Raw genomic sequence first — 27,231 nt, 5'->3', positions numbered from 1 at the left:
CCTGCCGGATTTTGCAGACACGTTTAGATTTTGATTAGTGCTTGCTTTTTGAGCTTCTACTATTATTAAGTAGGCTACGTAGTTAAATTGTTTCTTTTTTGTCTGAATTAGCTGTGTTTATTGTTGATAAATGATCGGATATTTTACCAGGTATTTTATTTTGAAAATTGACCGGATTCCCTGCCGTTTCTGAGTTCCTGTCCAGTTCATCTGCTCTGTGCTGCTTGATGCTGGGACGCTTCTGGGACGCATTGCAGCGCTTCTGGTGTGAGCACAAACATTTAGTAGAATGGCTGTGATCAGCTCTGTCAGCAGCGAAGCAGACGGACTCAGTGGACTTCTGGAGTGAGTCCAGGGTCATGTAAACTTGGTTTAAATGACTTTGGAGCAGGTGGGGCCCTTGATGAAGTTCCGCTCCCACTGTGCTGAGAGTCTAGCTCTGCCCCCGGCGCCACCACACAAAAAAATCATGTGCAGCGCTTTACCGTGTGAGATCAAAATTTTTATCTCAAGCAGACAGTCTCAACGCTGATGGGCACGTGACGCTACGAGGAAGCTCCAGAGCTTATGAGCAAATAAATAGCAGCAGCCTGACTGGGTTATGCTCAGGTTAAGGTGCCATTTAACGGCAGGAGGAGCTCAGAGTTAATTGCTTTTATTATCTTTTTACTTGGAATTTTTGAATCTCTGTGGGACTACTTCTTATTTATACAGACCGGACAAATCAGGAGACTGCTTGGAGAAAAGTAAGCGAGGAAGTTTAACATCTGGGTAAGTTCAGAAAATGTGTGTCTGTCACTTGATCCCAGCTATCGTTGTACTTAACTATTAAGGAACTTAGCATAGCATAGCCCTGATCGATCCCAACTCCACTCTAAAGTTGCTTGCTGACATACCTGACAAAGCATAACTTAATATGTTTAACAAATCGGCATCTTTATGTAGTTATTTCATCAGTTTGATCTGTTTATTGCAACTAAATGACAGCAAAATGTTTAGTTTGCTGTAGTAATGGCGTGCTGTGTTTATTCACGTTATCGAGTTGTGTGTGAACCCTTGTGCGAGTAGTCCAGCGGTCAAGGTGTTGCAACATTAAAATTTGCGTTGCATGTGAACAGACGCAAACAAAAAAAGTCCAAATGCCACTACATGATTTTTCATTAACTCTCCGACGTTCACTGTGCAATCAGACGTCCTGCAAATCAGTTAGTACATACGACAGACTCTTTATTCTTTCGTTTTTGTGAGCTTACCAATACAGACGTCTATCTTGCCCTTGATGGCAGCTTCATGGAGTGGCGTGTAGTTCCAGTTGTCTCGAGCATTGGGGTCAGCCCCCTGACACAGCAACAAGGACACCACCTAGAAACAAAAGGCAGAACATCCTCATTTACTCTTTATTTGCCAAAAAAAAGGTGGTGCTTTTAGCAACATTGGAGTTTTCCCCCTACTTGAGCCGGTAAACCTTAATCAAGCAGTAAAGTTGCGTCGCCTCTGTGTCTGTCAATCCCACACCCCATCTTACCCTCACTCGTGAAAAGATGCCTAGACACGCCTTCACTTAAGGCAGCAACTCGTTCCCAACTTGAAGGGTTTACAGTAATCCTCCATTTTCCAGCTGAGATATTCCACAATCTGAAAGCCAGACCCCTACACCTAACCTTGCACTGCCACCCCACCACAACATTTTTAGTTGCAAATCACACTTGAAAACAAAAACAAAAACAAAAGAACACAAAAGCAAGGCAAACGACCACTTTTGGAGGCGGTTGAGTGACTGGTTTCAGTTTGGCCAGTGTGTGCTCTCATCACAATGCTAATCATCGAGCTACATTAGCACAGCGCTTCACTGGCAAGGCTGCAAAGTGCTCTCAGAGAAGGTTCTAAAAAGCCTCCAACACATTTGAAATTGTAAACATTAGATTGATCGCTGGGGTTAATGGCCACAAGGGACAAAAAGCATTAGCACATCTGTCTCAGATGTTCCAAAACATCATCCTGAATGGGCTGGACCAGAATATCAAAATACTGGGTAAAACCTACACCCCTGCACCCATTCTGGATTTTACCACCACACCTATTCTTGTGCACAAAACTGGACATTGGAAAAGTAGCATACATTTTTCACCTTTCATCATACAAGTACACTCAGAGTTGTGGTGAAGGCATAACACAAGTGAGGTATGCAATGCTTTCTGAAATACCAGTGGAAGAAGATACTAAGGTACTAATACTACACTGTGAAAATATTCCACTACAGAAAACGTCCTGCCTTACATAAATAAAAAGTATGTAAGTATTATCAGCACAATGTGCTTCAAGTATCTAAAGTAAAAGTACTCATTCTGCAGTAAAATGGTCCCTGGTCAATGTTTTTCTATTATGAGGTTTCTAAATGAATATTACTGCTGTATATATTGAAGTTGGTGCTCATTTTCTCCATTTGGTAGTTTAATCTACAGCAATGCATCCTTTTCTAAAAGATCATCATATGTTTGGAGTGTCGCAGTCCTATGAGATCCACGTCTGTAAAAAGTCAACTTTTCATGAGCTCAGAAAAACTGCTGTTCTCAGCTTTGTGACGATGCATTTTATAACTAATCTGAGAGTTTCTTTTTCAGTTTACTTAGCTGAAGAAAAAGTTTATCTCAATCCATAAAGGAACACTTGGACCTTTAGCAAGGGTAAAAGTAAGGGTAAAATAAAAGTGTAATCTGTAATTAGCTAGTAAATAAAGCTGTGAAGTGTAAGTTGCATAACATGAAAAAACTCAAGTCAAGTACAAGTATCTCGAATTTGAAGTACAGTACCTGAGTAAATAGATTTAAATTAAAATAAATTAGTCACATTCCACCACTGTGAATTACTACATGGCAAAATAAACCCGCTTCTAACACAAATACACCATCAAAATGTTGCCCGTTTAAGTCTCACCTCGGAGTGACCAAATGAGCAGGCGTTGTGAAGCGGGATCAGACCCCCGTCATCCCGTGCGTGCACATTAGCGCCTGTCTGAAGCAGGTGGTCCACCACATCTTTCCGGCCAAAACCTGGGAAAGGAAGGGAGATAGGTTAAAGGTTAAAGTGGAGAGATGGGGGAGGGGGGTAGTTGGGGAAAGGACGGAGAGAAGTAGGAACAAGGAGATGATGGTTACATCAACTGAACGGAGTGTGCGATCCAACGAAGGTTAAAATCAAGAGCAACTGGACTTGGGCAACTGGAGTGTGCGATATTATGATATTAGATCATGAACGATTCAAATGTCTACACGATCTGCCTTTTCAAAGAGATCTTTAGTACCGTGCTCTTTTTATATACAGTCTATGATCGTGCTACAGTGCACAACCTATCAGTTTAGTTCAGCGGCTACACACGCAGATGACAGCTGCTCTGTCAGCTGCCACGCTGCCTGCGTCCTCCGCTGTCTACAAAGGCAACACTGGAACTGTTGGGCGTCATAAAATTAACATTAAAGTTCCCCATGTCCCCCAGCTGCTCTGCCTCAACTCTCTGTGATTTACAGAAGTTGCTGATGAACAGAAAGTGTTAACGTTACTTGTTGCTAAAGTAACCGCTGACTAGCTGCCGTTTTATCTCGGAAGCTGTGTTCGGTCGCGGTCTGTCCACAGTGTTCACTCACTGAGAGCCCAGCTACCCAGTCTGCACAGAGCAGAGTCTGCATGACGGGGAAGGGGCGTAATGTACATTCAGGCTATTGGCTACAGTAAACGCCAGTAAGTAAACGCCCTGTCTTTATGTTTGCCCAAGTCCAAAAATATGTATTTTAAAATCTTTAAAATGTTATAAGAACAAAATGAATCAGTTCTTTGTTGTTTGAATGAATCATGAGTCAACATTGCCTATGAATAATAAAGTAGTGTTATTTTTCTCTTTTAAACCAACAAAACAGTCTTAAAAACAAACATGAAAATGAATAGTGATAAGATTGTGAATCGTGATCCTGCCTGAAATAAATCGTGATGATATTTTTGCCATATCGTCCACCCCTGTCCCTAAAATTTTTTGTGCATGGTTAAATATAATCCAAAACTCTGACAGATATTCAGAAACTCTGAATTGGTAACTTATGCTGATAAAACTGATTCATTTACTTCTGCTGTTATCTGTTTTCAGTTTGATTTCTATTTCATGTTAATGATTAAAACTTAACTTGAAATCGTCTTTTGTTTTTGTTAAGGCACTTGTAGCGGCTGTTTGGAAAAGTAAAGCTTGTTATGTCTTCACTACAAATGCACCGTGGGACTCAAGAAAATCTCTTCTTATTCAAGCTACTGAGGAATAGGAAGGCCTGAGATGTTACACAGTTGTGCAAATATTTCTTTTTTCCATCTGCACTGATGAAAGAATTTAAAACAGTGAAGTCTGGAACGGAAGTTAAGATGAGCACTTCTCACAACTGTGGACTTGTCTGATTTGTGAACCAGTACCGTGAAGATTAAAATGAAAAATTTTAATCTTATCTATTGTTGAGATGATTGAGTCTTCTCTGTGTTTTTTGCTACCTCACCCGAGGCAAAAATGAATACACTCCACTTCTATAGAAGTACAGACTCAGGTTCAACTAGGAGTTGAAGCCAGCTTGGTTGTTTTGTTGCAGCCATGTTTGCAACCCTTTTGAAGCTATTTTGGCAAATAAAAAAGTGTCTGGGAACAACTCTTTACAGTAATGTCTTTCTGTTGACCTTTTACTATGCAGTAGCAACGTTTGACGCTTACAAAAATACACATAAACTGCAACATCAGCCCTTCCTTGATTTAAGATTATTTTTAGGTATGTTTCTGTACATAATTATAAGTTAATTTCACATTCAACAAATGAAAATCCAAATCATCTTTCCATCTTCTAGTGCTTTCTAAAGAAAATTACAGTTACAACAGCCCCAACTCAAAATGTGGAATTGCTCTATCCATACACATTGTGTGGTATACTTGCGTGTCCTTGTAAACTTTTTTATATGGGATTTTTGGTGTGACTGAGACCTTTAACATTGGATGACAGCAATAAGTTACCCTATATGTTTTTGAGAAAAAATGAAAAAGGTGTTTTTCTTGGTTGGTGCATTTCAATTCTTTTCTGTTCTCGTCTGCCAGCACCATCCAAAAACCTGTTGGGGTAACACATATAATAGTGCTAACACATGCTTTTTATTCTTTATGGTTAACTTACCTGCAGCAAAATGCAGCGGTGTCGATTTACGTCCTGCCATGTCTTTAGCGTTCACATTCACAGCATCGACGAGTTTCTTCACCCTCGAAACATCCCCGTTTCGACATGCTTCAAACAGCTCCCTGAAAGCCCCGTTTGCGCTGCCACTGCTGCTGCTGCTGCTGCTGCTGCTGCCCGGGTTACCGCTGCCCGAGTCGGGCGTAGAGCCGGGGCTGGTACCGCTACCCTCGGTGGTGGTCGGAGAGCTAGCGCTGCTGCTAGTGGTGGTGGAGCTGCTGCTGCTGCTGCTGCTGCTGCTGGCGAGGGCCGGAGCAGGGGAGGTGGTGGTGGGAGAGGCAGGGGCTACCTCACCGTCAGCCGCGTTCTCCACCGCGCCTCTGCGGGGAAGCGGGTTGGCATCGTCGGTGGGTGCCGGCGGAGAGCCAGGCGGGGTGACGGGTAGAGAGGAGCCGCGGGGCGGGGAGGACAGCAGGGAGTTTGGTTGCTGCTGCTGAGAGGTGCGACGAGGCGTCGCCATTTTCACAACAGACCCCACTAGCAACAAAAACACTGCTGACAATTTCCTGCCCAGGAAAGTCCAACTTCCGCTTGGCCTTACTGGGATTAACGTTTGCTGGACTGGACTCCAAAAATGTGTATGAAAGCTTTACTGGGATATTATGACAGCTTCATTAGTAACACAATCTTTATGCAGGATTACAGACTAAAATGATTTGTAAAAATGTGGCTCCCTGCCATTTTATGCATATTTAGCTGTATATTTAGCCTATGAGAAGCTTTTTTTAGTTTCTGTGAAAAATGATATAGCCTACGGTATTTGGGGGGGATTTTAAAAAAGTTATTTGGTGGGTAGATAACGTTAAGCTAGGAGGTTTGCATATTCTTTCCAATTCAAGGGGGACAAGCCAATGGAAATATTTGGTAGGATAGGCTTTACTTTACAAAAATTAAACATGTTTACTCTTATTTAGGCATAGAATAGGCTATAGCCTACTTATGTGCTCTTATTTAATGTGTGTGATTGGGGTTGTGTTGCAGGCCACGTTTGTCAGATGGCACTCGTCTGATTTTATTTATTTATTTATTTCCAGCATCCTTAGCACTATGCTCCATCACACTGTGTTCATGTGTACATGATTGCATGTATGTGTATGTGTACCTGTATATCATATCCACCATTCTACATGTACATAATGACAATAATAGTTTACTCTTGCATCCTTTGCACTCTGATCACTGCCCTATTTGTCAATGTCTATATTGTTTTGTTCATAGTGTATATATTAGTGTTGTCTATATTGTAGTTTGTGTCTGATTTTATTTTATTATTATTTTATTATTGTGTTATGGTATTTCTTTATGAGTAAGCACATCATGAGCAATGTACAATCCTGAGTCAAATTCCTCATATATGTACACATACCTGGCAACAAAGCTGATTCTGATTTCTAGTGCCCTCTTTTTGTTACATTAGTAATAATACAGTTTAGGACGCATAATCGACAGACACAGTAAATTGAGTTAGTTGATGTTTTATTTCTCAGTCTTTGATCAGCAACTTCACAAAATGCACAAGAAATGTCGATTGTGGACGTATCGAAAGGACAGAAGGAGAATGATAATTAATATATGAGGGGTTCTTTTAGCCCCATAGATACACATGTGTATGTTTTAGCCTTTTTATATACAGTCTATGGTTTTAGCCCACTGATTTTGTAGAGGAGTGAAGTCAGTTGAGCCGGTGTTGCCACCTAGTGGAGACGATTGGTAATAACTTCAGAACAGCTTCACCCACTCAACAGGTGCTGGTCATATAATTAGAATATCATCAAAAACTTGATTTATTTCAGTAATTCCATTCAAAAGGTGAAACTTGGATATTATATTCATTCATTACACACAAACTGATATATTTCAAATGTTTATTTCATTTAATTGTGATGATTAAAACTGACAACTAATAAAAATCCCAAATTCAGTATCTCAGAAAATTAGAATATTACTTAAGACCAATACAAAAAATGGATTTTTAGAAGTGTTGGCCAACTGAAAAGTATGGACATGAAAAGTATGAGCATGTACAGCACTCAATACTTAGTTGGGGCTCCTTTTGCCTGAATTACTGCAGCAATGCGGCGTGGCATGGAGTCGATCAGTCTGTGGCACTGCTCAGGTGTTATGAGAGCCCAGGTTGCTCTGATAGTGGCCTTCAGCTCTTCTGCATTGTTGGGTCTGGCGTATCGCATCTTCCTCTTCACAATACCCCATAGATTTTCTATAGGGTTAAGGTCAGGCGAGTTTGCTGGCCAATTAAGAACAGGGATACCATGGTCCTTAAACCAGGTACTGGTAGCTTTGGCACTGTGTGCAGGTGCCAAGTCCTGTTGGAAAATGAAATCTGCATCTCCATAAAGTTGGTCAGCAGTAGGAGGCATGAAGTGCTCTAAAACTTCCTGGTAGACGGTGCGTGTTTTCTTGGACCTCAGAAAACACAGTGGACCAACACCAGCAGATGACATGGCACCCCAAACCATCACTGACTGTGGAAAGTTTACACTGGACTTCAAGCAACGTGGATTCTGTGCCTCTCCTCTCTTCCTCCAGACTCTGGGATCTTGATTTCCAAAGGAAATGCTACATTGACTTTCATCAGAGAACATAACTTTGGACCACTCAGCAGCAGTCTAGTCCTTTTTGTCTTTAGCCCAGGCGAGACGCTTCTGACGCTGTGTCTTGTTCAAGAGTGGCTTGACACAAGAAATGCGACACACAGCTCTGTGAACAACCAGCCTCTTTAGCAATGACCTTTTGTGTCTTTCCCTCCTTGTGCAAGGTGTCAATGGTCGTCTTTTGGACAGCTCTCAAGTCAGCAGTCTTCCCCATGATTGTGTAGCCTACAGAACTAGACTGAGATACCATTTAAAGGCCTTTGCAGGTGTTTTGTGTTAATTAGCTGATTAGAGTGTGGCACCAGGTGTCTTCAATATTGACTTTTTTCACAATATTCTAATTTTCTGAGATGCTGATTTTGGGGTTTTCATTAGTTGTCAGTTATAATCATCAAAATTAAAAGGAATGAACACTTGAAATATATCAGTCTGTGTGGAATGAATGTATACATTATACAAGTTTCACTTTTTGAATGGAATTACTGAAATAAATCAACTTTTTGATGATATTCTAATTATATGACCAGCACCTGTGTGTATATATATATTTTTTCTGCAATAAAAGTTCTTCACTTGCATGCTGAACCCTCACTTGCTGCTTCTAAAACACCATGGCTTTACCATTTGTGCAAACTGTCTGAAAGGTGGTACATTTCTGTCTCATTCCGTTAGATATGTGTGCTCTGTAGCCTACTCTGTGCAGCCACAAACAAGGAAGAACAAGATCTGAGCCACACGCCCCGACAGTCATCAGACACCTCGCCGGTATAATAAATTGGCCAAAGGAGGAGATAGAGGCCACTGATATTGACAGTGCACGGAGGGCTTCAGCCCAAATCCAGCACCTGAGACTGTACATTAAGCAGAATAAGGGAGGTTGAGGGCTAGTGATTGTCAAAACCACTGTCCACAATGAAACAACAAAGATCCACCTACATCAGGAAGGTGGCCCCCAAAAATGACTGGCTAAGTGAATACTTCAAGCAGCAGAAACCTGACAATGATGACAAGGCGGAGGAAGAACCATCTTGGAGAGACAAGCAGCTGCACGGCATGTACCAATAGACAGAAGAAGTGGCTGACATCAAGAAATCCTTGAAAATTCATCAGTGGCTAGAAAAGGGTGGACTAAAGGATGGCAAAGAAGCACTAATCATGGAGGACAGGAGCTACCAAAGATGTGGAGAGTGAAACCAACAGTGGTGCCAGTGGTAATCGGAGCTCTGGGGGCTGTGACCCCCAAACTGGGAGAGTGGCTCCATCAGATTCTAGGTACATCTGTCTCTGTCCAGAAGAGGAGCAGCTAAAATACTACACAGAACCCTCAAACTCCCAGGCCTCTGAGAGAGGACCGGAGCTTAAAGGATGACACCACCACCCCACAATTTTTTAATATGCGTGTGTGTGATTGTTTGACAGGTAACTCAGCCTGCCAAGTCCTGTTGCCACACTGGTTTTGTTTGTCAATTGTTCCACCTCTGCTCCACTACTTGTGCTGCACCCTCTTGTCCAAATTAAACTGCAACCTTAAATTCAGAAACCTAAGGGCTATATGTCAGCATACAATCTGTGGTGGAAACTGTCTTGTTTTTACTCGACATAACACCAGTTTTTACAAAGAGACCAACACATTAAAAGTCACTGGCATATTATTGAATTTGTAGGTTTTTGTAACCTGAGCTGTGTGTTTTTGTAGTGCAGAAAGAAACCTGGGCACCCAAAGGAAAATCCACCAAAACATGATGAAAACTCGAGATGGAGGGCTGTGATCTGAGTCAAGGACTTTCTCAATGTAAAGCAACACTAATGAATGCAAGGGCGGATATTTATTAGTCACCAGAAGTCCTAACCAGACCCATAAGCTACCACAGACAAATTATATAAGGCTTTGGCATTTTGATAATGTTGGTCATTGTTTCCCCTTAGTAGCAGTGGTGGTGGTAGTATCAGCACCAAAACTTAAACATGAAAATGTAAAGTGTTTCACAACAGATCCAGATGGTTTTTATGTCTGTTTGTATTCATGTGTCTGCAACAAGTACAGTAATGGTGTGACAACTGACAACAAACACGCGACAGCTGAGTGATCCTGTTTGATAAAGCAAGAATTTGTCAGGGGATGACTATGCAAAGGTGAGTCTGGATGGTTGACATACCTCTCATACTTTCTCCAACTGGCCTGAAAAGAAGAACAAACAAAAACATCCCCACAGCTTTAAAAACATTTGACTAGTTTGAATTTGTACCATCAGCGACAATTGCTGTTAAAGGATTACATTTAAAGGAATAAAATTGCACATACTATACATTTGGTGAAAACTATTGACTTAGCTTGTATTGCATGAAATCAAGGTCTCATCCCCTCTTAGATCTTCATGTTGTTATTCTTTCAAATAAAAGTGCCTGTTTTCGTGACTACAGGGACAAAATTTTGGTAAAAATCAAATGGGATGTTAATGGGCAAACATCAGTTGTTCTCAGGTTGTTCAGTTCCTTAGAAACTTAATCACTTTCATGTGTGGTTGATAAAGTTGATGGCTGTATGAGGGCAGTTAGAGCAGTGGTTCCCAACCTTTTTTCCTTGGCGCCCCCCCTAAAGCTGACAAAACAGGCACACAGAAAATTATTATGTAATTACTTACTAATAGCGAACAAATTGAGTCAAATGAATGAGTCAAATGCCAGCTCTTGGTTGGCCTTCACCAACAGTCTCCTGGTGTTTTGTTTCTTGGTATTGTTTAATACCAAGAAAGAGTATAAGGTGTAATATTAAGGTGTAGGCTAATATTTACAAAATATAGGCCTACAGCTTGCACTAACTTAAGCGCTTTCAACATATAGCCTACTCTACTTGGGCAGGCCGGACAGGTATAGTTGCACCTGCCAAAGTATATTTAGTAAACCACTTCAGCATTTTGCAGAGAAACGGTGAGGGAGAGGTCACCTGGTACTATTATGTTAACGAACAAGCAGGAAATGTGACATTACGGAGCGACAGTGAACGCACCATTGCAGATGTCACTCACTAACGTTAAGTTTCAGTTTTGATCCACATGCACACATTAAAACTGAATCACAGGTGAATTTATTAAACAGGGCGACTTAATGAAATGTACTGCTGATGGAGAAAGTCAGCTGAGACACATGCAGGGAGAGAGAGACAGAAAGAGGCAGAGCAAACCGGCGTGACCTACAGTAAACTAGGCCTACTGTTAACACAAATAGCCAACAAGATACACCGAGCCCACCAGCCGCCGCCGCAGTTGCACTGTTTTAATGAGAGCTCAACAGTCCAATGAGCGGGTATGTCGCGGTTCTGTCTCTCCAATCCGCAACACGAGATCATGGATTTATGTGTCGCGATTTTGGTCTTTGTTTCAAAACCATTACAGCCCTACTACTAAGTAGTCTGCCTATTATTTTAAGTGAGAACATTTTTTTTTAAATGTGCTAATCAAAGTTTTTTTGACAACCTCAAAAGAGATAAAGCTTTGGACACCCCCTTCATCTCTGGCGCCCCAGGTTGGGAACCACTGAGTTAGAGAGTTACACTCTCATCCTGCTTTCAGGGTCTGTGCACAGTCAAGGGAGTTTTTTTTGTTTGTTTGAGGTTTTGGGAATCATTAATATGCACCTATGAACTTAACCTTCTGAAGAGACTTTATTAGCATTTGTAAATACCGTCATGGGATTATCAGACTAACGTGAGAAGAAACCTCAGAAACAGCAGGGGTAAGAAAAAGCAAGATAAACAGATAGGCTACAGCGAAAGACTGATGTGCAGATAGAACTACATGGGAGAGAAGAGGAGACAAATACAGCGAGGCAGAAAGGTATTTGCATGCCTGTCAGAAGATTCCTGCAGAACTTCATTCATACCAAAAATAGTTCCATGTTCTACTAAACCTGATCATTAAATTATTTTTTATTGTATTAATTGCACCCCATTCATAACCATCTTGGGCTCTTTTCTTCTATTAAGTCGCCAAAGTGCTAAAAAACAAAAACATATAGCCTATGTTATGGTTAATAGCTAAAGATCTGTGAGAAATCTGCGATAGGTCTAATAATAGGCCCAATGTAATGTATTATTTGTAGATCCTATGTGCAGACACTTTTATTTCATCGGAGTCATGACTTCTTTTTTTTTTGACTGCAGTCCCAAACCATTATGGAACAAGTCAATTTGGGCGAGTTAACAAAGGAGTAGGCTTTTGGCTAAATATAGTAGACAAAGCTTACTTATATTAATATATAGGCTACTGAAATTTGAGCAAGCTGGTGATAAGGCACGCCCCGCTCCAAATAGTTTAGACTATTCGCTGACAAAAAATCTCGATCTCTTTCTTATTCTTTATCACGTATGGTCATATTTGCATAATAAGAGTCATCGAAACTCTGCTCTTTCCGTCTTTGCTGTTGAAGATAAAAAAGCTCCCAGGCCAGTGTGACCCGGCTGCGCACGGCGTGCCACACCTGTCCTGAGGCAGACAGGTAAGGCCAAAGCCCCGCCCACTTCCAGGTTTCAGTCAGACTTGTTTTTTAAGACCAGGTGTTGCTGTCAAAACTCATACGCTCTTGTCTAAATTACTACACTGACTTCAGGAGTAAGAACAAACGCACCAACAGCAGCAATCATGCCGAGGCAATCAAATCAGGAGTGGGTCCGGTTATCCATGCGCACCCCGGGCATCCTGATCTTCGGGATGGTTTTCGCTCCCTGCGGCTTGCTCCTGGACCTGATCGCCACCGTGGCCCCAAACTGGAGGACCCTCAACAACCTACCCAACATCCCGAGCACCCAGTACATCGAGCAAGGCATCTGGGACATCTGCAGTGCCAGCACAGTCAGCACGCAAGTGACGTGCAACCAGCAGGACACCCTATATTTCAACAACCAGATCATCCCGATCGCCAAGGGCTTGATGGTGGCCTCTCTCATCGTGACTGTAATCGGGCTCTGCGTAGCCATCCCTGGGGTCCGCTGCTGGAAAGACAGACCTAACTGGATAGTGGCCGGCCTTGGCGGAATTTTGATATTCCTCTCAGGCGTCATGACCATCATTCCCATCGCCTGGTACACCCATATCCTAACCAACATCTCAACGGTGACCTCGCAAACAAATGTGCAGGTCGGCTACTGCATCGTCCTGGGCTACATCGGCGGGATATTTGAGATCTTGGGCGGGTTCGTCATGTTCATCGGGATCTGCCGTTGCTGCGGAGGTAAGAACCGAGGGGAGACTCGGGTTGAAGAGCTCACGAGCGGCCGGTTCAACCACCAGAAGGCGCCGCCGAGACGAGTAGAAGTGCCAAACATTAACCGGGCCAGGAGCCCCGCAAGGAGCACCGCCAGCAGCAGCGTAGCATACTCCAGGGACTCCATGGATGATGATGTGTCTTTCCCCCGGGCCAAGAGCCCCGCACCCCGGACAGTCAATCCGGGCTACAGCAGAAGACCCTATGATGTCGACCTATAGGCACATGACCCAAATCTGGAGACTCAAAACCCCACAGGAGAGGAAAACGACTTGGAGATAACAAAAGGGACAGAGAGTGGAAATTATTATAGGAAGAAGCTGTAGGATTCAAGAGAGTACTGTAGTAACAACAGGAGATCGGAGTCACCACATTTATAGTTGATGTAGAATTATTTTGAGGCCATAAAGGAATATTTCTGTGGTACCAAGAGATCAAATACATTAAATATTATGAAATCACTGTAAACTCACTATTAAGCAAAGCAGAATCATTTAAACGCTTCTTTGGATATTATTGTGTTTCATCATTGGGTCAGTAATACCTGAAGGCATACATCTAAAATAGTGTGTAATGATGTGTGAGTGACAGATCCATGGGGGACAGGTGAGATTCATCATGGGTTAAGATGGGTTATGTTTAATGCTAACGTCATTATAATACATTTTAGGTGTAGGCCTCAAGCAGTTATTGTCATATAGGTAACGGTGAGATTAATATTATAATGTGAGAAAATGAAAGGAAGTGCGGAATTCTGTATTATTGTGAGAAAAATGATATTGAGTTGAAGTTTACTGTGGCTGTCTTTTACATTATGCGAATTACACTGAACTCAATTTATAAATAGTTCCCATCTTTAAGGAAGGTTGTTTTGCATTTTCTTTCTGTGTACAGTATTTTTGTTAAATGTAAATTCTGCATTCTAATGCACTTTACAAATATAGCCAACCTTGTAAGATAACAGGCCACATGAGGTGATCAAATATCTTCTAAATGATCTGTGACACAAGAGCTGTTTATTAAATGTGCACTGTGTTTCCTAATAATAACAGATGACTGAGTCCCTTTCCACAGCCTTACTCTTTTTGTTTCGCTTGGGTGGAAGCAAGTGTAAGCATAGCTGTGGTTATGATGACAATGCAGTGATGTTTTTGATGTAACATTATTGTAAAAAGCAGGAGTCTCTGCTGAGAAGGTCGCATAAGAAAGAAAGAAAGGGCAGAAGTCATTATGGACACTAATCAAAGACACATACAGACAGGCTTCATTTTACAGGGATATGTTCCTTTCTTTTCCTCCCTGTCTGCTCAGTAAAAACCATAAGCATACAGACAATGTAGCCTGACCGGTCTGAGTGGTTGTTTTCTTAACGCATGTTGTCTGACAACATTACCTTCTCTGTTTAAACTGGGTGAACATCTCAAACAAGGCGGCGCTTCACTGCTGGCGTTCTTAAATTGGCCTCAAACAAATCACAATGCAGTTCTCCCCGCAGGACCCTGTTGAATGCCACAGCCAGAATTAGACGTGGAGTTTGGCACTTTTCAAAGCAAAGGTTAGCAAAGCAAGGTGTTGCCATAATGAGTGGATCAGCTCCTACAGCTGTAAAAACAGGAATGGAAAGTAGAAAATCTTTATATAGAAATACTGTACCATTATTGTACTTAAAACAAAGCAACAAAACAAACAACCACTCAGAGTAATAGTTTCTCAATGGACAGCTGAAATGGAAAATGCTGCTGACTGACTGGGCCATAATATCAGAATGCTTTTTAATAATTCTTCCATTTTCAAGTTGACTAAGCAGGATAATTGAAAATCATCATAAAAAACACAGATTTTGTAATGTTTTTGGATCAGAAGTACACCTTAAAGCTGCCAATTAGGCCCTGCTTCATTGAAGGGCAATCATAAGAATTAATCAGGCTTTGTCTTGCCCTCTTCAGTCCCACTTCCTCTGATTTTACTATGCTATTAGACAATGAAGCTCTTTGAGGGCGATAATGCTTTTGTGGTTGGGATGCAGGGCTCCTGACACTTGTTTTATGGGACAGAAACAATTTAATTTCATTATGTTATATTGTTGCTTTTTGTCTTGTAAAATACAAAAAAATTTTTAGGCTTCTCCTGATAATAATTCAGTTAGTATAGAGTATATATTCAAATTTATATTCACATTTACCATAAATGCAGGATAAATAATGTAAATAATAAGGCAGGTGCTGTTAATATTAATCAAATTCTTCATTCTCATGGTAACGATAACAGATCCAACAAGACAAATTTACTGGCATCTGTAATAGAGCTGATTTCTGAAAGAGGGTTTCAAGATGTGTCGTCACACAACTGTCCATAAAATTGCCACACAGAAAGCACTGACTCATAAAACGATAGTCTAAGATAGGTGGGGTAAGGATAGATGTCACGTTTAAAGATGTGATAAAAGACTGTACATTCTGTAACGCAAGCTTTCCTCCGAGTCCAACTGAGATACCCCCTATATTAGAAAGCTCCTCCGCACCCACAGAACACATATCCTAATACAACTCTTTTCATAGGCACGTAGCACTCCCCGTGACTATTAAGCCTACTATTATGTATGTAATCAGTGGCGTTCCCCTTTAATAAACAAACATTTAACATACCACCAACTTTTATAGTACTACAGTTTATTTTGCGATTATTTCAATGTGCTCCTCCTTCTGTGAACATGCAATGTCTGCTCAATAATAGTAAAGCAGGTGTTCACATGGTGTCACCCTCATGGCAGATCCTTCCTGCAGATAGCCTACATATTTTCTCAAATAACAAAAGACTGTGAGCTGGTCAGCCTGCATAGTTATAGATCTCAGTCTCGGTCCCCTTTGAATTTACAAAGCATTGACGCTGATACCAACCTGTCACTGGATCCCAGAAAGTGCTTAAACAGGCAGCAGTGTATGTTTTGGTGTGCACACAACACACACAGAGGCAGACAACTGTTTTCAGTGTTAATACACATTGACACCAAGGATCAAAACAACTTAGCAATGATTTTAAAGTGTCAGAGCCATTACTTTGTAGCATTATTATTATGATAACACAAAAGATACTATTAAACAACATTTTCTGTGTAACAAGCTAGTGATTTGACTTGACTGTAAATAGTAAACAGCTAAATAAAGTGCTATAGCTGTTCTTGCCTTGTCTTGTGTAAAAAAAGTGCTTGCTTGCCTGCTAATCTCTGTGGGCAGAGACAGAGGAGGAAGACACTGGGTGCCTTTCATGCAGCCCAGTGCATAAAGTAACTCGTCAATGTCACTCTTTGTGAACAGATGAATCACAGCTTGGATGGGGTGGGACATTAAAAAAAAAAAAAAAAAAAAGGTTGACAGCCAGGTGTCATTCAGCCTACACTGGGGATGCTGAGGACATGTCAGAATCAGAATTTTAAAAAAATGCTTGCAACAAAATAACTCCAGTAATAAATAAGGAAAATGCTTTGAGAAAGGGTTTGTCTGCACAATGAGAAAACATGCAATGCAATTTAAACATTAAGCTAAAACAAAAAATAAGCTTCTGATTACTACATTATATTTTTATATTTTGAATTTTCACCTGCCATTTTGTGTTTCCTTTCATATAAATAAAGACATCTCCACCATAAATTGGTGCAGAAAATGTTTCCAGAATGCAGCATGTGAAAGGAAAGTACTGACTGACTTCAGGCACTATGTAAAACATTGACTTGTTGGGCTTTTTGTACATTTTATTTGAAAGTTAGTGAACATTATACATTATATACAGTAGAATTACAAAAGTGAACTAAACTCATTAAACAGTGTGCACTAACTGACAGTGACTTTGTAATTAAAAAGTACACATGCCAATGAAATAGCCCACAACAATAGACTGTACAGAACTAGCTTTGCAAATGTGGAACAACCTGTCTCGGGATGTACAGATTTGTCAGAGATGAAATGACAACATAATGCAAAAAACAAAACTTTTTATTTTATCTTAAGTAAAAAGCAGCAGTTGCTAGTAAATATTCAGCACCAACCAGCAGTAGCCATTTTAACAAAAGCGACTACATATAAAACCAAAAGCTATTTAGATAGATCAATCAAACCAAAAGACAATAAAATCAGTTTATGTTTTAAACTGCACTTTGCCAACATATACAACAGGAGAGGAATTTAAAAAATGAAGAAAAACAGGATCTGCGAAGGTGTGACATTTAAGTTTCGGGTGGTTGACATAGTTCTTTCTCCAGTGGAAAAAAGAACTTTGTGTTCTTTTTCTATATTTACAGAAAGAACTGGGTCTCATTTATAACAAGAGACATAATATGCATGAAACAAAGTGCACAATGTGGAGAAAAGACTCTGGATGTACAACTGCTTTTGCAGACTTAAGTCTGTTATTGCTTTTTTCCCAAAACATGGGGATCCATTCAGTCAGATTTCAAATCTCAATTTGCAGATTACCTTTAATAACAAATTACCCCTTTTGCTTTTATTCAGACAGAAAAAAAGAGAAAGGATATGAAATGCTTTTCTGTTATTGCACCAAGTGCAAAAATGTTTTAATCTTTATGACAGCAACTGAATAAAACCCCATCATGCTGGTTAGAGTGCATCCTGTCCTCATCACGAGGTAATGACAAATCAAATCTGGTTAGAATTCCAGGCCTACCCTATTTGAAATGAACTACGGTGCCAACATCTGATGCTCTTCCGCTTTTGGTCTTCAACACTGCATGAACTCTTTCAGTGTTAAGTACAAAAAACACAGCAGAACAACTCACTAGCACTATAGCAGTCACCTGTGCTCTCTCTGTATTTAAAGGGAGCCACTGCTCCGTCAAAGAGAGTAGCTGATAGTAAAACATTTGCATTATTTCACTAAATGTAGCCAGTGTTAGGAGACTTATCTATGGAAACATTTTCCATGCAGGAAATGTGATCAAGGAAGTAGCTTTTGATTGGCAGTATAGACAGGTCCTGACATTTCTCACTGTCAACATCATCTTCAGTGGCTCATTTAGTCCATAAATGTCTGTTCATTTTTTTTGCACAGCGACAAATCCAGTCAGTGTGTGGATAGCACCAACAATACCAAAATGTATTTACCTACTGTTGGGATTGATGGTTGAATTTTTTGTTTGTTGGTCATTAGCACAGGATAGCCACACTCATCTTAATTCTATAAATAACGCTATGTATATTAAAGCAAACAAACAAATTTGCCCTTGATGAATCATGTGTTCGGGGATGTACTAAAAATGTAATTTTTCCATCATCAAATCACATACGATACATATCATTACTGCAGTGTTGGTGTGTCCCTGTTAAAGCGCCGTTCATCAGTTCACTGTCACTCAGTTTCTGGGATGCTGCAGCATCTCCGCCGTAGATTCTTTGCCACGAGGCAGCCATCAACAATAGAAGATGTGATTCCCTTTTTACAAAATTCTCTCTCTCTCTCTCGCGGATAGAAGCTCAAGTGTGTCACGGGCCAGAATGTCGTGGTTGACCTGGATGGGAATGACAGAGTCATTATTTTTATGTATTTGTGTGTCTCAATTATGGCGACAGAAAGGTTTCTGGCCTCCACATTTATATACGGATTTAAGCCGTCTGAGTTAAAGGCACCCCGTGGAGTTCTTGATCACTAGCAGTGCTATGGAGCAATGTTACTTTTCTTCATAACAGCGTGTACATGCTGGCAGTGCGATTCACATCCTGCCTTTACACAGACAGTTGGTGGCAGTAACGCATCTATACAACGTAGCAATGTGCAAACAAAGGCAGTGAAAAAGAAGACTGCTAGCAAGCAAATATGGATGTAAACAATGTGGGAATTCTAATATAAATGGAAATGAAGCTCAGCATAAGTTTAACCAGGAAGACTGTCCTTATGCATCATTCATTCACAACACTCTCTTTCATTCACTCACATTTTCTCCCTGCCCCTACCAGCGTTCTCACCTGGTTTTCCAATCAGGTGTCACCACTATCAGCTCAGCCAATCATGAAGTCACCATCACACTTTAAATCTGTTCTCTCCTCTGCTGACAGCTGTCATTTCAGCACGAATCTCTGCAGCCCTCCTCAACCCCATTCACCTCCTGCTCACCAGATCCAGGCCCAGTTCAGCTTAGCAGAAGCCCTCCCTTCTTCTCATTCAGATCCCCAGCATCTTCTTCACCCCTTCATCTCACCACCATGTATCACATGTCAAATGATTCTCCCCTAAATACACTAGCACGTGTGTAAGATGGAAAGGTTACACACGATGCGCTTTAGTGAGAAACACTGAATGTAAACATAACTTTTGTTGGTGTACAAGAAACCTCCACAGGACCCCTTTAACTATGGAAGTTCCAGGAGTTAGTTTGTTACATGGTGATATTTGTTAGTAATGTATTTTTGGAGGAGAATGTTTTTCTTAATTAAGATACTTTTACACACTTTACATTCTGTATTTCATACAGATATCTATACTCAAATTTGATGCTCCGCTAATAATACTCTTTGCCAAAATGGAAAGCATTTTGGAAATGAATATTTCCAACCAAATGCCTACCTCAGATCTAATCGTAGATTTATCCACATTACACGACAACGTTGTAGCCATGTTTTGCTGCCAGATGTCTCCTGTGGACGACACACAAAAATACACAATTAATTTGTGAAGATTTTCTCATCTTATGTTCATTATGAAACCCTTATTATTAGTAAAGGATGACAAAATCTTTATTTTCTGTGTATTTATATTTTTGGATCCTATGGTGAAGTTTCACTTGCTCTTTTCTGAGTAGCAACCAAAAACTCTAAAGCTCACTAATTAACATGTTACCAATTTGTTTTTTAACCTGTACATAAACAGAAATGTAAAAACAACAATTTGCGATTTTAGAGGAAGTTATGGGCTGGAACTTGACAATCATCTATTCAGGCATACGCTTAGTACTTACAGTATACAGCATTCTCCGGCTATAGCGTGGGTTACCAGATAGGTCAAAACTCACAGCAATAATGGTTAAGTTCGGTGGTCTGCAGCTGGTTGCCTGTGAGGCCTCCGGCTGCCCCCGACTAAGGATTTACATAGTCGAATCAGAATTGTCAAGTCTTGCCTATACTCGACTGATAGTTGAAGCATGTGTGTTTGTGTGCGGCGATTGGGAGGGGGAGGTTACACACGGTAGCTCCGCCTTAATCTTTAGAAGCTGCAGACTTTATTCATTAATTATTAATTAACACTAGGTTGGTGCATGTGTTGCACCACATCCTCATTCCAGCTCTGTTTTTAACACAAAGACAATACTGATATCATTTTTCTCATCTCGCTCTCATAAAGAAAACAAATAAGCATTTTTCCCCCAAAAGGTTGAATTATTCCCTGAAAAACAACAAATGGAGAAGCTCTAAAAATTTCAGCACCTGTGCTTTTTCTTTCGCTTCCGTCTTATCTTGGCTAAGATGAAAGCCAGGCTCACCAGCCCGATGACAACGACCAGCACACTCAAGGTCAGCGGTACGCTTAATGACCCATTGACCGTTTCCTCGCAGGATTCGCCCCGGTAGCCCAGCTTACAGTCGCACACCAAATCGACACCGCCACCAGGGGGAGCCACACACACACCGTGGTCATTACACTTAATCGCTCCACAGGTGGGAAGGCTGCTACTTGGTTGGGGAGAAGGGAAATAGGTGGACATCGTAGAGGAGGGAGGAAACACTGGAAAATTAGGCGGGGAGTGATAAGTGGAAGGAGAACAGGAGAGAGATGAATATAAGGAAGCCACACCCTGAAACACAAAAAAAAGGAAACATCACAAAGACATAGGCTTTTCTGTCAGGCTTTTCAATGATTATTTTCAGCAAGGAAAAACACTAGTATTAAGATAAAGTTAAGGTTCAGTTCATCACATTTCATGACCATCTTTCTCTCCTCACCTGGTTACAAGTTTTTGTTTAATCATAGGTCATTAGCACAGGATAGCCAGAGTAACTCATCGAAATTCTATAAATAACACTGAATATTAAAGCACACAAACACATTTGCTCTTGATCATTCATGTGTTTGGGGACATAATTTAAAGTTATATCTTATATAATAACAAAAAACATCATTACTGCAGTGAAGTCGTGTCACTGTAAACTCGGTTAAAGCTCTTTTCATCAGTTCATTGTTAAGAGTTTCTGGGATGATGCAGCATCAGCTCTAGAGTCGTAGCCACAACCAGCCAACAACTTGGTAAACATATGACAGGGACAGAAATTGTCATGATCCACAGTTGTTGAGATGTGATGTTCGCTGCCAACACACAGGATGTCCGCTGGCAGAATGAGCTGTTTGTTGTGTGGCGTCTCGCCCTAAAACTTATTTTACTTTTAAAAGTCATGATAGCCAAACTGCAGGAACGCAATAAGGAAACAATTTGAAGGACTGCACATCTTGCTTTAAGAGACAAAATGTGACCCCCTTGAAAATGAGATGCTGCATCTTAAGGCGCCATCCTTCAATAAATTCAAAATATCTGCAGCAGCTTTTCTGCTCTCCACATGAGAAACACAAGAAAGTACTCTTCCTAACAACTCCTGTTTCATCATCAACAACCAGCCGGCTTACAGAGACTGACTCAGGATATAGAATAAACGCATGTAAGGACACAGAATGATCTAACTGAATGTAAAACACTGAACACAACAAAGCATCATTTGAACAGTGCAGTACACATTCACTAACGTACTTGATTCATAAAAGAGTCAGACAAAATTATGTTAATGTGCCTGCAGTTTCTACTTTAGGTTCTCAATACATGAATGAAATCAAGAGCACATTCTGAAATCCAGTTGGAGCCACAACAGATAGACCTAAGACATTAAGTTGACTGCTAAACACAGTGTTGCATCACAGCCTCATATGCAATAAATGCAATGGTGTGCGAGATTTTAGAGACAAGACTGACCATTATTCAAAATCCTACAGAGTGGCAGGTTAACTCAAAGAACTGGTGGTGACGTTATTTTACTTGTCATTCAGGTTTCCCACCGACACAGCAAGATTGTGTCCAACACTGGCTTCAAGGCATGCATTAAGTGTAGTGAAATAGCACAGCAATATATCAAAATATGGGAAAATGAAAAACATACTCACACAAGCGAAGAATGCAGACCTGGCGTCTTAAAATGCAGACAGTGGACTTAAAATTTTTGTTGTTGGGTCATCAGGTGTATCCGTGTGTGTGCCAAAGGTCCTTGGACTTTGGAAAAGAGTTTGAAGTTCCTTGTCCAGCGAGGGAATCTCCAAAAAAAAGGAAGGAGGGAAGAGGAAAAAAGCAGAGCCCTGAAAATACCTGCCTGTTTTTTTCCCCTCACACATACACGCATAACATCTCCTGCTCCTCCTCCCTCCACCTTTTCACTGAATGGGCTGAGTCATATACATACTTGCCAAAATGGAAAGAGAAGGTGCTGTTAGAACAAGACTCAGCTGTAAAGACCTGACAAGACTGACATATCTGTGTGACATAGATTAATCAATTCATACATCTGTTGTGTAATTGTAAGAAAGTCTTATAAATGGATTTTTAGGCCTCTAAGGGAAATAATAATTAGCATATGTTACCATGCTAACATATGTTAAAGTAAGATAGTGAACATGGTAAACATTACACTTGCTTACAAGAGTAACGATTTAGGGTTTCACTCCTGTAACACTGACTTCTGATGGACAGTTTTCTGAAAAAGGAAAAAATAAAATACAGCAGAACAAGAGATATCATTTGTATTTTCCACCTATTGCACTGCATGCTTTAGAAAATTACTTTGATTTATTTCTATGTGGGCCATTTTTTATAGGGATTTATTTACTTACAAGTCAATTCTAGATTTTAACTAACCCCTAAATGCAAGCATTCCTACAGATTCCTACATGCCTCGGGGCTTTAGAGTCTTGAGGGAATTAGGGCGAGCACACCAGCCTCGTTTAGTCCGGTTGAACAGAACCCTGTTAACGAGTGGTTTGCGTTGGTGTGACCGCCAGACTATAACTCTGGTGCGGACCAAACAACCACTCTCTGGTCTTCGAAGGGTGGTGTCTCGGACCGCTGCCAAGTGACCTCTGGAGCGATTCATTTCTGGTGTGAACACCATTCGAACCATTTATTCTCAGTTCCCAGAGAGGGTGCATAACAAGTTGTTGGAGGGACGTTTGTTTTTTTTCCCATCCGCCGATTTTATGACCAATAATAAAAAGCAATTTCCACCACTTGGCTTTTGTTTACAATTTCTGGATCGTTTGAGTTTTTGCCTTTGTGAACGCAAACCGGACCATTAAGAAAACTGAAACAATACATCATTCTCGTATTGTTCCGATTCAGGAACCAACCCATTGACCATCTATCACCTATTACAATAGAGACATTTTTACTGCATGACTTCGCGCAGCACGCGCGCGTACACACTCTCAGCTATGCTCCCTTTCATTCTGACTAAGTTGTAATAGCTCGCTCTTATCACGCTTTCGTTCACCGTTTTAGTAGTGCAACCAAGGGTGCACACTTGGTAACCTAATTCTGTTTTAATTTGCGCACACATTCACACACACACGTTTCGCTTACCATTTACTGAAGTGCATTGCATGTTCGCCCCGCCGTCTCTAAACACGAGCCTAACATTTTCCTCTGTTAAATAGCATGTTCTCGCGTGCTTTCACGGTCACGTGAACTGATATTTCTTGTTTGTTATATTAATTTATGCGGCAAATATCTTGTTCTGGTTGAAGGAAAATGTGTATGTAAATAGCCTATATAGATGCTCATGTTTAGCAATAAGAAGAGGTAAATGCTTTATTAAGTAAGAAAACGTGTGCATTGTATTTTCTTGTAATTATAAAGTTTAGTGGGAGGGGCTACTGGTTTTAATAGAGACTGGGGAAGTGAGTCTTGGTTTTGTTACAGAGAAAGGAACTTCCAGATTGCCTATTGGATTGATTTTTTGTTATAATGTATGACTTCTTAAGGAACTCCCTTTTCTAATATTATGTAATCTTGCAGAGGCTGTATTGTTGCTTTTCATCGTTTTGCACTTTATTTTTAAAGTTTTATTTAATTTGCACCTTTTGGAGGCTGGCATAATAAATCACACTATTGTAATATTTTTCAACTACCCCTGTGTTTCTCAATTTTTGAGTAGTTTGAACTAGAACCCTGTGACACAATGGCGTGGGGTAAATGTTTGGGGAAGCCAAGTTAGAGGGATGTCCTTTTTGGAACTATCTGTTATCAATACACACGCTGAAAGTTACATTTACCGAGGCGTACATTCACAAGCTCAATCAGAACACAATTGAAGACATTTAATTTAGTAGCAGTGGTGCATGTATCAAATAGGCCTACATACTTCTTAATGCTTGGCCAAATGTTCATAACAAAACATTAACGTTACTGAAGACTAACAACCGAGTTCCCGACCAACAGTGTATAAACAATGATTCAGGTAGGCTAACCTGGCCCAGTGCCCTGTGGCAGGTGCTGTCTGTGGTGCTCATTATCTATGCGTACACAACCACAGTAAAAACAATAAGGTTACTTCAACTGACTATTCATTCGCCGCTAAATCCAGGCAAGCAAAGCAAAGCAAACAATATAACGTTAACTACATCAAAAATCGCACAAATAGCTGCCATTCAGTTAAGTTCAGAGAGAGGGAAGGTGACATTTCACTCACCCTATTTGAAAAGGAAGGCCATTCTCCTGTCTTTCATGGTGGCGAAGTGGTCAATAACCCGGTTATAGAACTTCCCACTGGCTTTTACGTTTTCCGCAACAAGAGTGTCAGTCGAAATTTGGCGCTACTAGCTAGCGTTATACAGATGATACACGGGGCAACTTTTTGAGCAATGTTGCTGAGCAACATTTGCCACTCTGTACGGATAGTTTTCTTCATTTAAAGTCTGAAACCCCTTTTTCCTCTCCAGGCCAGCTCCAGTTTTGGCGCTGGTCTTCCGTCAGATTTAATCTTAAATTGCAGATGTTGTGGTAGTTTAGTAAAACTATTATAACTAAAAATTCAAAATCTCTATATCTCCACCCTCCATAACTGTACCAGCTAAAGTTGCTAACTTTATTTTTTTGCTAAAGTTGCTAACAGCTCCCGTTATTTCATCTGAATGACGTTGATCGCGTGCTGTGATTTGATTGGCGTGAAGCCAGAGCGCTGCCCTTGGCATCATCCTGACTAATCACGGTTAGGCAGTGGCATGACCTCATCTGATTGGTTAATCATTAAAAGATTTTTCACAAACTGATAAAAACAGGGGAAATCTGGCTTCCCTTGGCTTCTGGGAGAAAACACCACTGCTGTGACACTGTATTCTGGTCTGAAGTCCCAATGTAGGCTATGTAACCTTGAGTTACATGTGCATACATTAAAAGTAAAAATTTCTAAAGGCTTTTTGGCCTTTTGGGCAAGGTAAAGACCTCAGAGCAGAACCGCTGTTTTGTACAGAGGTGGTTCGGGATCTGATCGCAATGCCTCTATTTAGCATGTATAATCAGTATACAAACACGTAATACATGATTTATAACACTAATGTTACCCAGTATGCAAACAGGTACACCTCCTAAACAATGGTAACAATTTAAGTGGTAACACTTCAAAACATTACTATAACCTTGGACTTTTATTTGCATAAAATGCATTATACACATTTTTCCGTATCTGTGCTTATTAATTATGGCTGAAAAACATTTCCTGTGACCATGTGTGACTTTGTCTTGAATATTACCTCATGAGGAAAACTTTGCTGATGTGGCGGGTCTCCCATTACAATTATTTATGTCAAAAGTTTTTTTCCCCCTTAAATCATTTTTCTTTAAAAACAAATGAAAATACCTAAAGATTTTTAATATCAGCATACCATAAAACATTAGGGATAGACCTGGTCCACACACAAAAAAACAAAACACATGCACATAGTCACACACCTCTATTTACATTGCCTTCCACATTATACTCAGATATTTCACCTTCCGGTCTGAGTCGACTATGTTTGCTTTCTCTGGCTCCAGGGTGAGGTGGAGTCAAGAGTACTGTATGCATGATTCCTATTAAAACTATGCACACATGCACCTGTCCACACGCACACATTTTTAGGTACAGAATAGGTGGATATTTATCCCTAAGGTAAGGGCTAAGTGAACTGTACCAGACAACATTAATTCAGTTTAAAAAATAGCTGCACGTCCTAAAGATCTCTATCAAGTTTGGTTGATAGACAGTTGGTAAATTTGAAAACCATAGGATCTTTCATGCAAAATGCTTTTCTGCGCAACCAAAACCTCACAAGGAAGCATTTTGTTGCAACTGGTATCAAATTACAAAAGAGCTACACATAATAACATGGAAAGCTGTGACTACATTTCGGCGGAGCACAAACTGAAAGAGCTCATAGGATGTCAGGATGATCTGTGGTTTAACTGTTGGGATTTTCTATGTACTTTGTTAAAACACTGAGAAAGTGCTAATGCCATGCCAACAAGCACAAAGCATCAAACCAGTTTTGGATGGTACACAGTATTTTCCAGTTTTGGAGATGAACTGCTCTTTAACAGTCAGCTGAGCTAAATTAGGTCATGTGTGTTAAAAATACCCATCAACCTTTTTTCTACATGATAAACCATTACAATTGTCAAACCATATCCCCAAAACAACTCTAAATACATACAGTAGGTACGGAAAGTATTCAGACCCCTTTAAATTTTTCACTCTTTGTTTCATTGCAGCCATTTTCCAAAAATCAAAAAAGTTCATTTTATTTCTCAGTAATGTACACTCAGCATCCCATCTTGACAGAAAAAAACAGAAATGTAGAAATTTTTGCAAATTTATTAAAAAAGAAAAACTGAAATATCACATGGTCATAAGTATTCAGACCCTTTGCTCAGTATTTAGTAGAAGCACCCTTTTGATCTAATACAGCCATGAGTTGTTTTGGGAAAGATGCAACAAGTTTTTCACATCTGGATTTGGGTATCCTCTGCCATTCCTCCTTGCAGATCCTCTCCAGTTCTGTCAGGTTGGATGGTAAACGTTGGTGGACAGCCATTTTCAGGTCTCTCC

At 40.5% G+C, this 27,231-nt stretch overlaps 2 protein-coding genes and 1 long non-coding RNA gene across 4 annotated transcripts in view; 1 reads left to right on the top strand and 2 right to left on the bottom strand.

The window, feature by feature from the left end:
* tnksa (tankyrase, TRF1-interacting ankyrin-related ADP-ribose polymerase a) overlaps positions 1–5,784 on the bottom strand; it is a 106,349-nt gene extending 100,565 nt beyond the window's left edge. Inside the window, exons 1-3 of the mRNA XM_046066230.1 lie at positions 5,190–5,784; positions 2,935–3,050; positions 1,254–1,362 (exon numbers count right to left, since the gene is read on the bottom strand). Of these exons, the coding sequence (XP_045922186.1) occupies positions 1,254–1,362; positions 2,935–3,050; positions 5,190–5,706 (742 nt within the window). The 5' untranslated portion in view covers positions 5,707–5,784. The remainder of the gene's footprint in view (positions 1–1,253; positions 1,363–2,934; positions 3,051–5,189) is intronic.
* A 6,549-nt stretch (positions 5,785–12,333) lies between these two features.
* cldn23.1 (claudin 23.1) lies at positions 12,334–14,133 on the top strand. Its single transcript, XM_046066233.1, has 2 exons — positions 12,334–12,352; positions 12,464–14,133. Exon 2 carries the CDS (start codon positions 12,496–12,498, stop codon positions 13,336–13,338), a length of 843 nt encoding a protein of 280 aa, XP_045922189.1. The 5' UTR covers positions 12,334–12,352; positions 12,464–12,495; the 3' UTR covers positions 13,339–14,133.
* Positions 14,134–16,850: 2,717 nt separating this feature from the next.
* Positions 16,851–25,188, bottom strand: LOC123981428. 2 transcript variants are annotated; one of them, XR_006827763.1, is made up of 5 exons: positions 24,838–25,188; positions 22,265–22,411; positions 20,545–20,912; positions 19,688–19,758; positions 16,851–18,635 (listed from the first exon to the last, which is right to left on the bottom strand). It is a non-coding gene; the product is annotated as an uncharacterized LOC123981428 (long non-coding RNA). The 2 variants fall into 2 exon arrangements; XR_006827762.1 differs by lacking the exon at positions 24,838–25,188 and adding an exon at positions 23,730–24,732.
* Positions 25,189–27,231: the final 2,043 nt, after the last annotated feature.

Source organism: Micropterus dolomieu, linkage group LG13 (genome assembly GCF_021292245.1).
Source record: "Micropterus dolomieu isolate WLL.071019.BEF.003 ecotype Adirondacks linkage group LG13, ASM2129224v1, whole genome shotgun sequence".
NCBI classification, from domain to species: Eukaryota; Metazoa; Chordata; class Actinopteri; order Centrarchiformes; family Centrarchidae; genus Micropterus; species Micropterus dolomieu.
This window is presented reverse-complemented; position numbering and strand designations above follow the sequence as displayed.

Coding starts and splice junctions, on each gene's coding strand:
- cldn23.1 (XM_046066233.1), top strand. CDS start 12,496: ATGCCGAGGCAATCAAATCAGGAGTGGGTCCGGTTATCCATGCGCACC.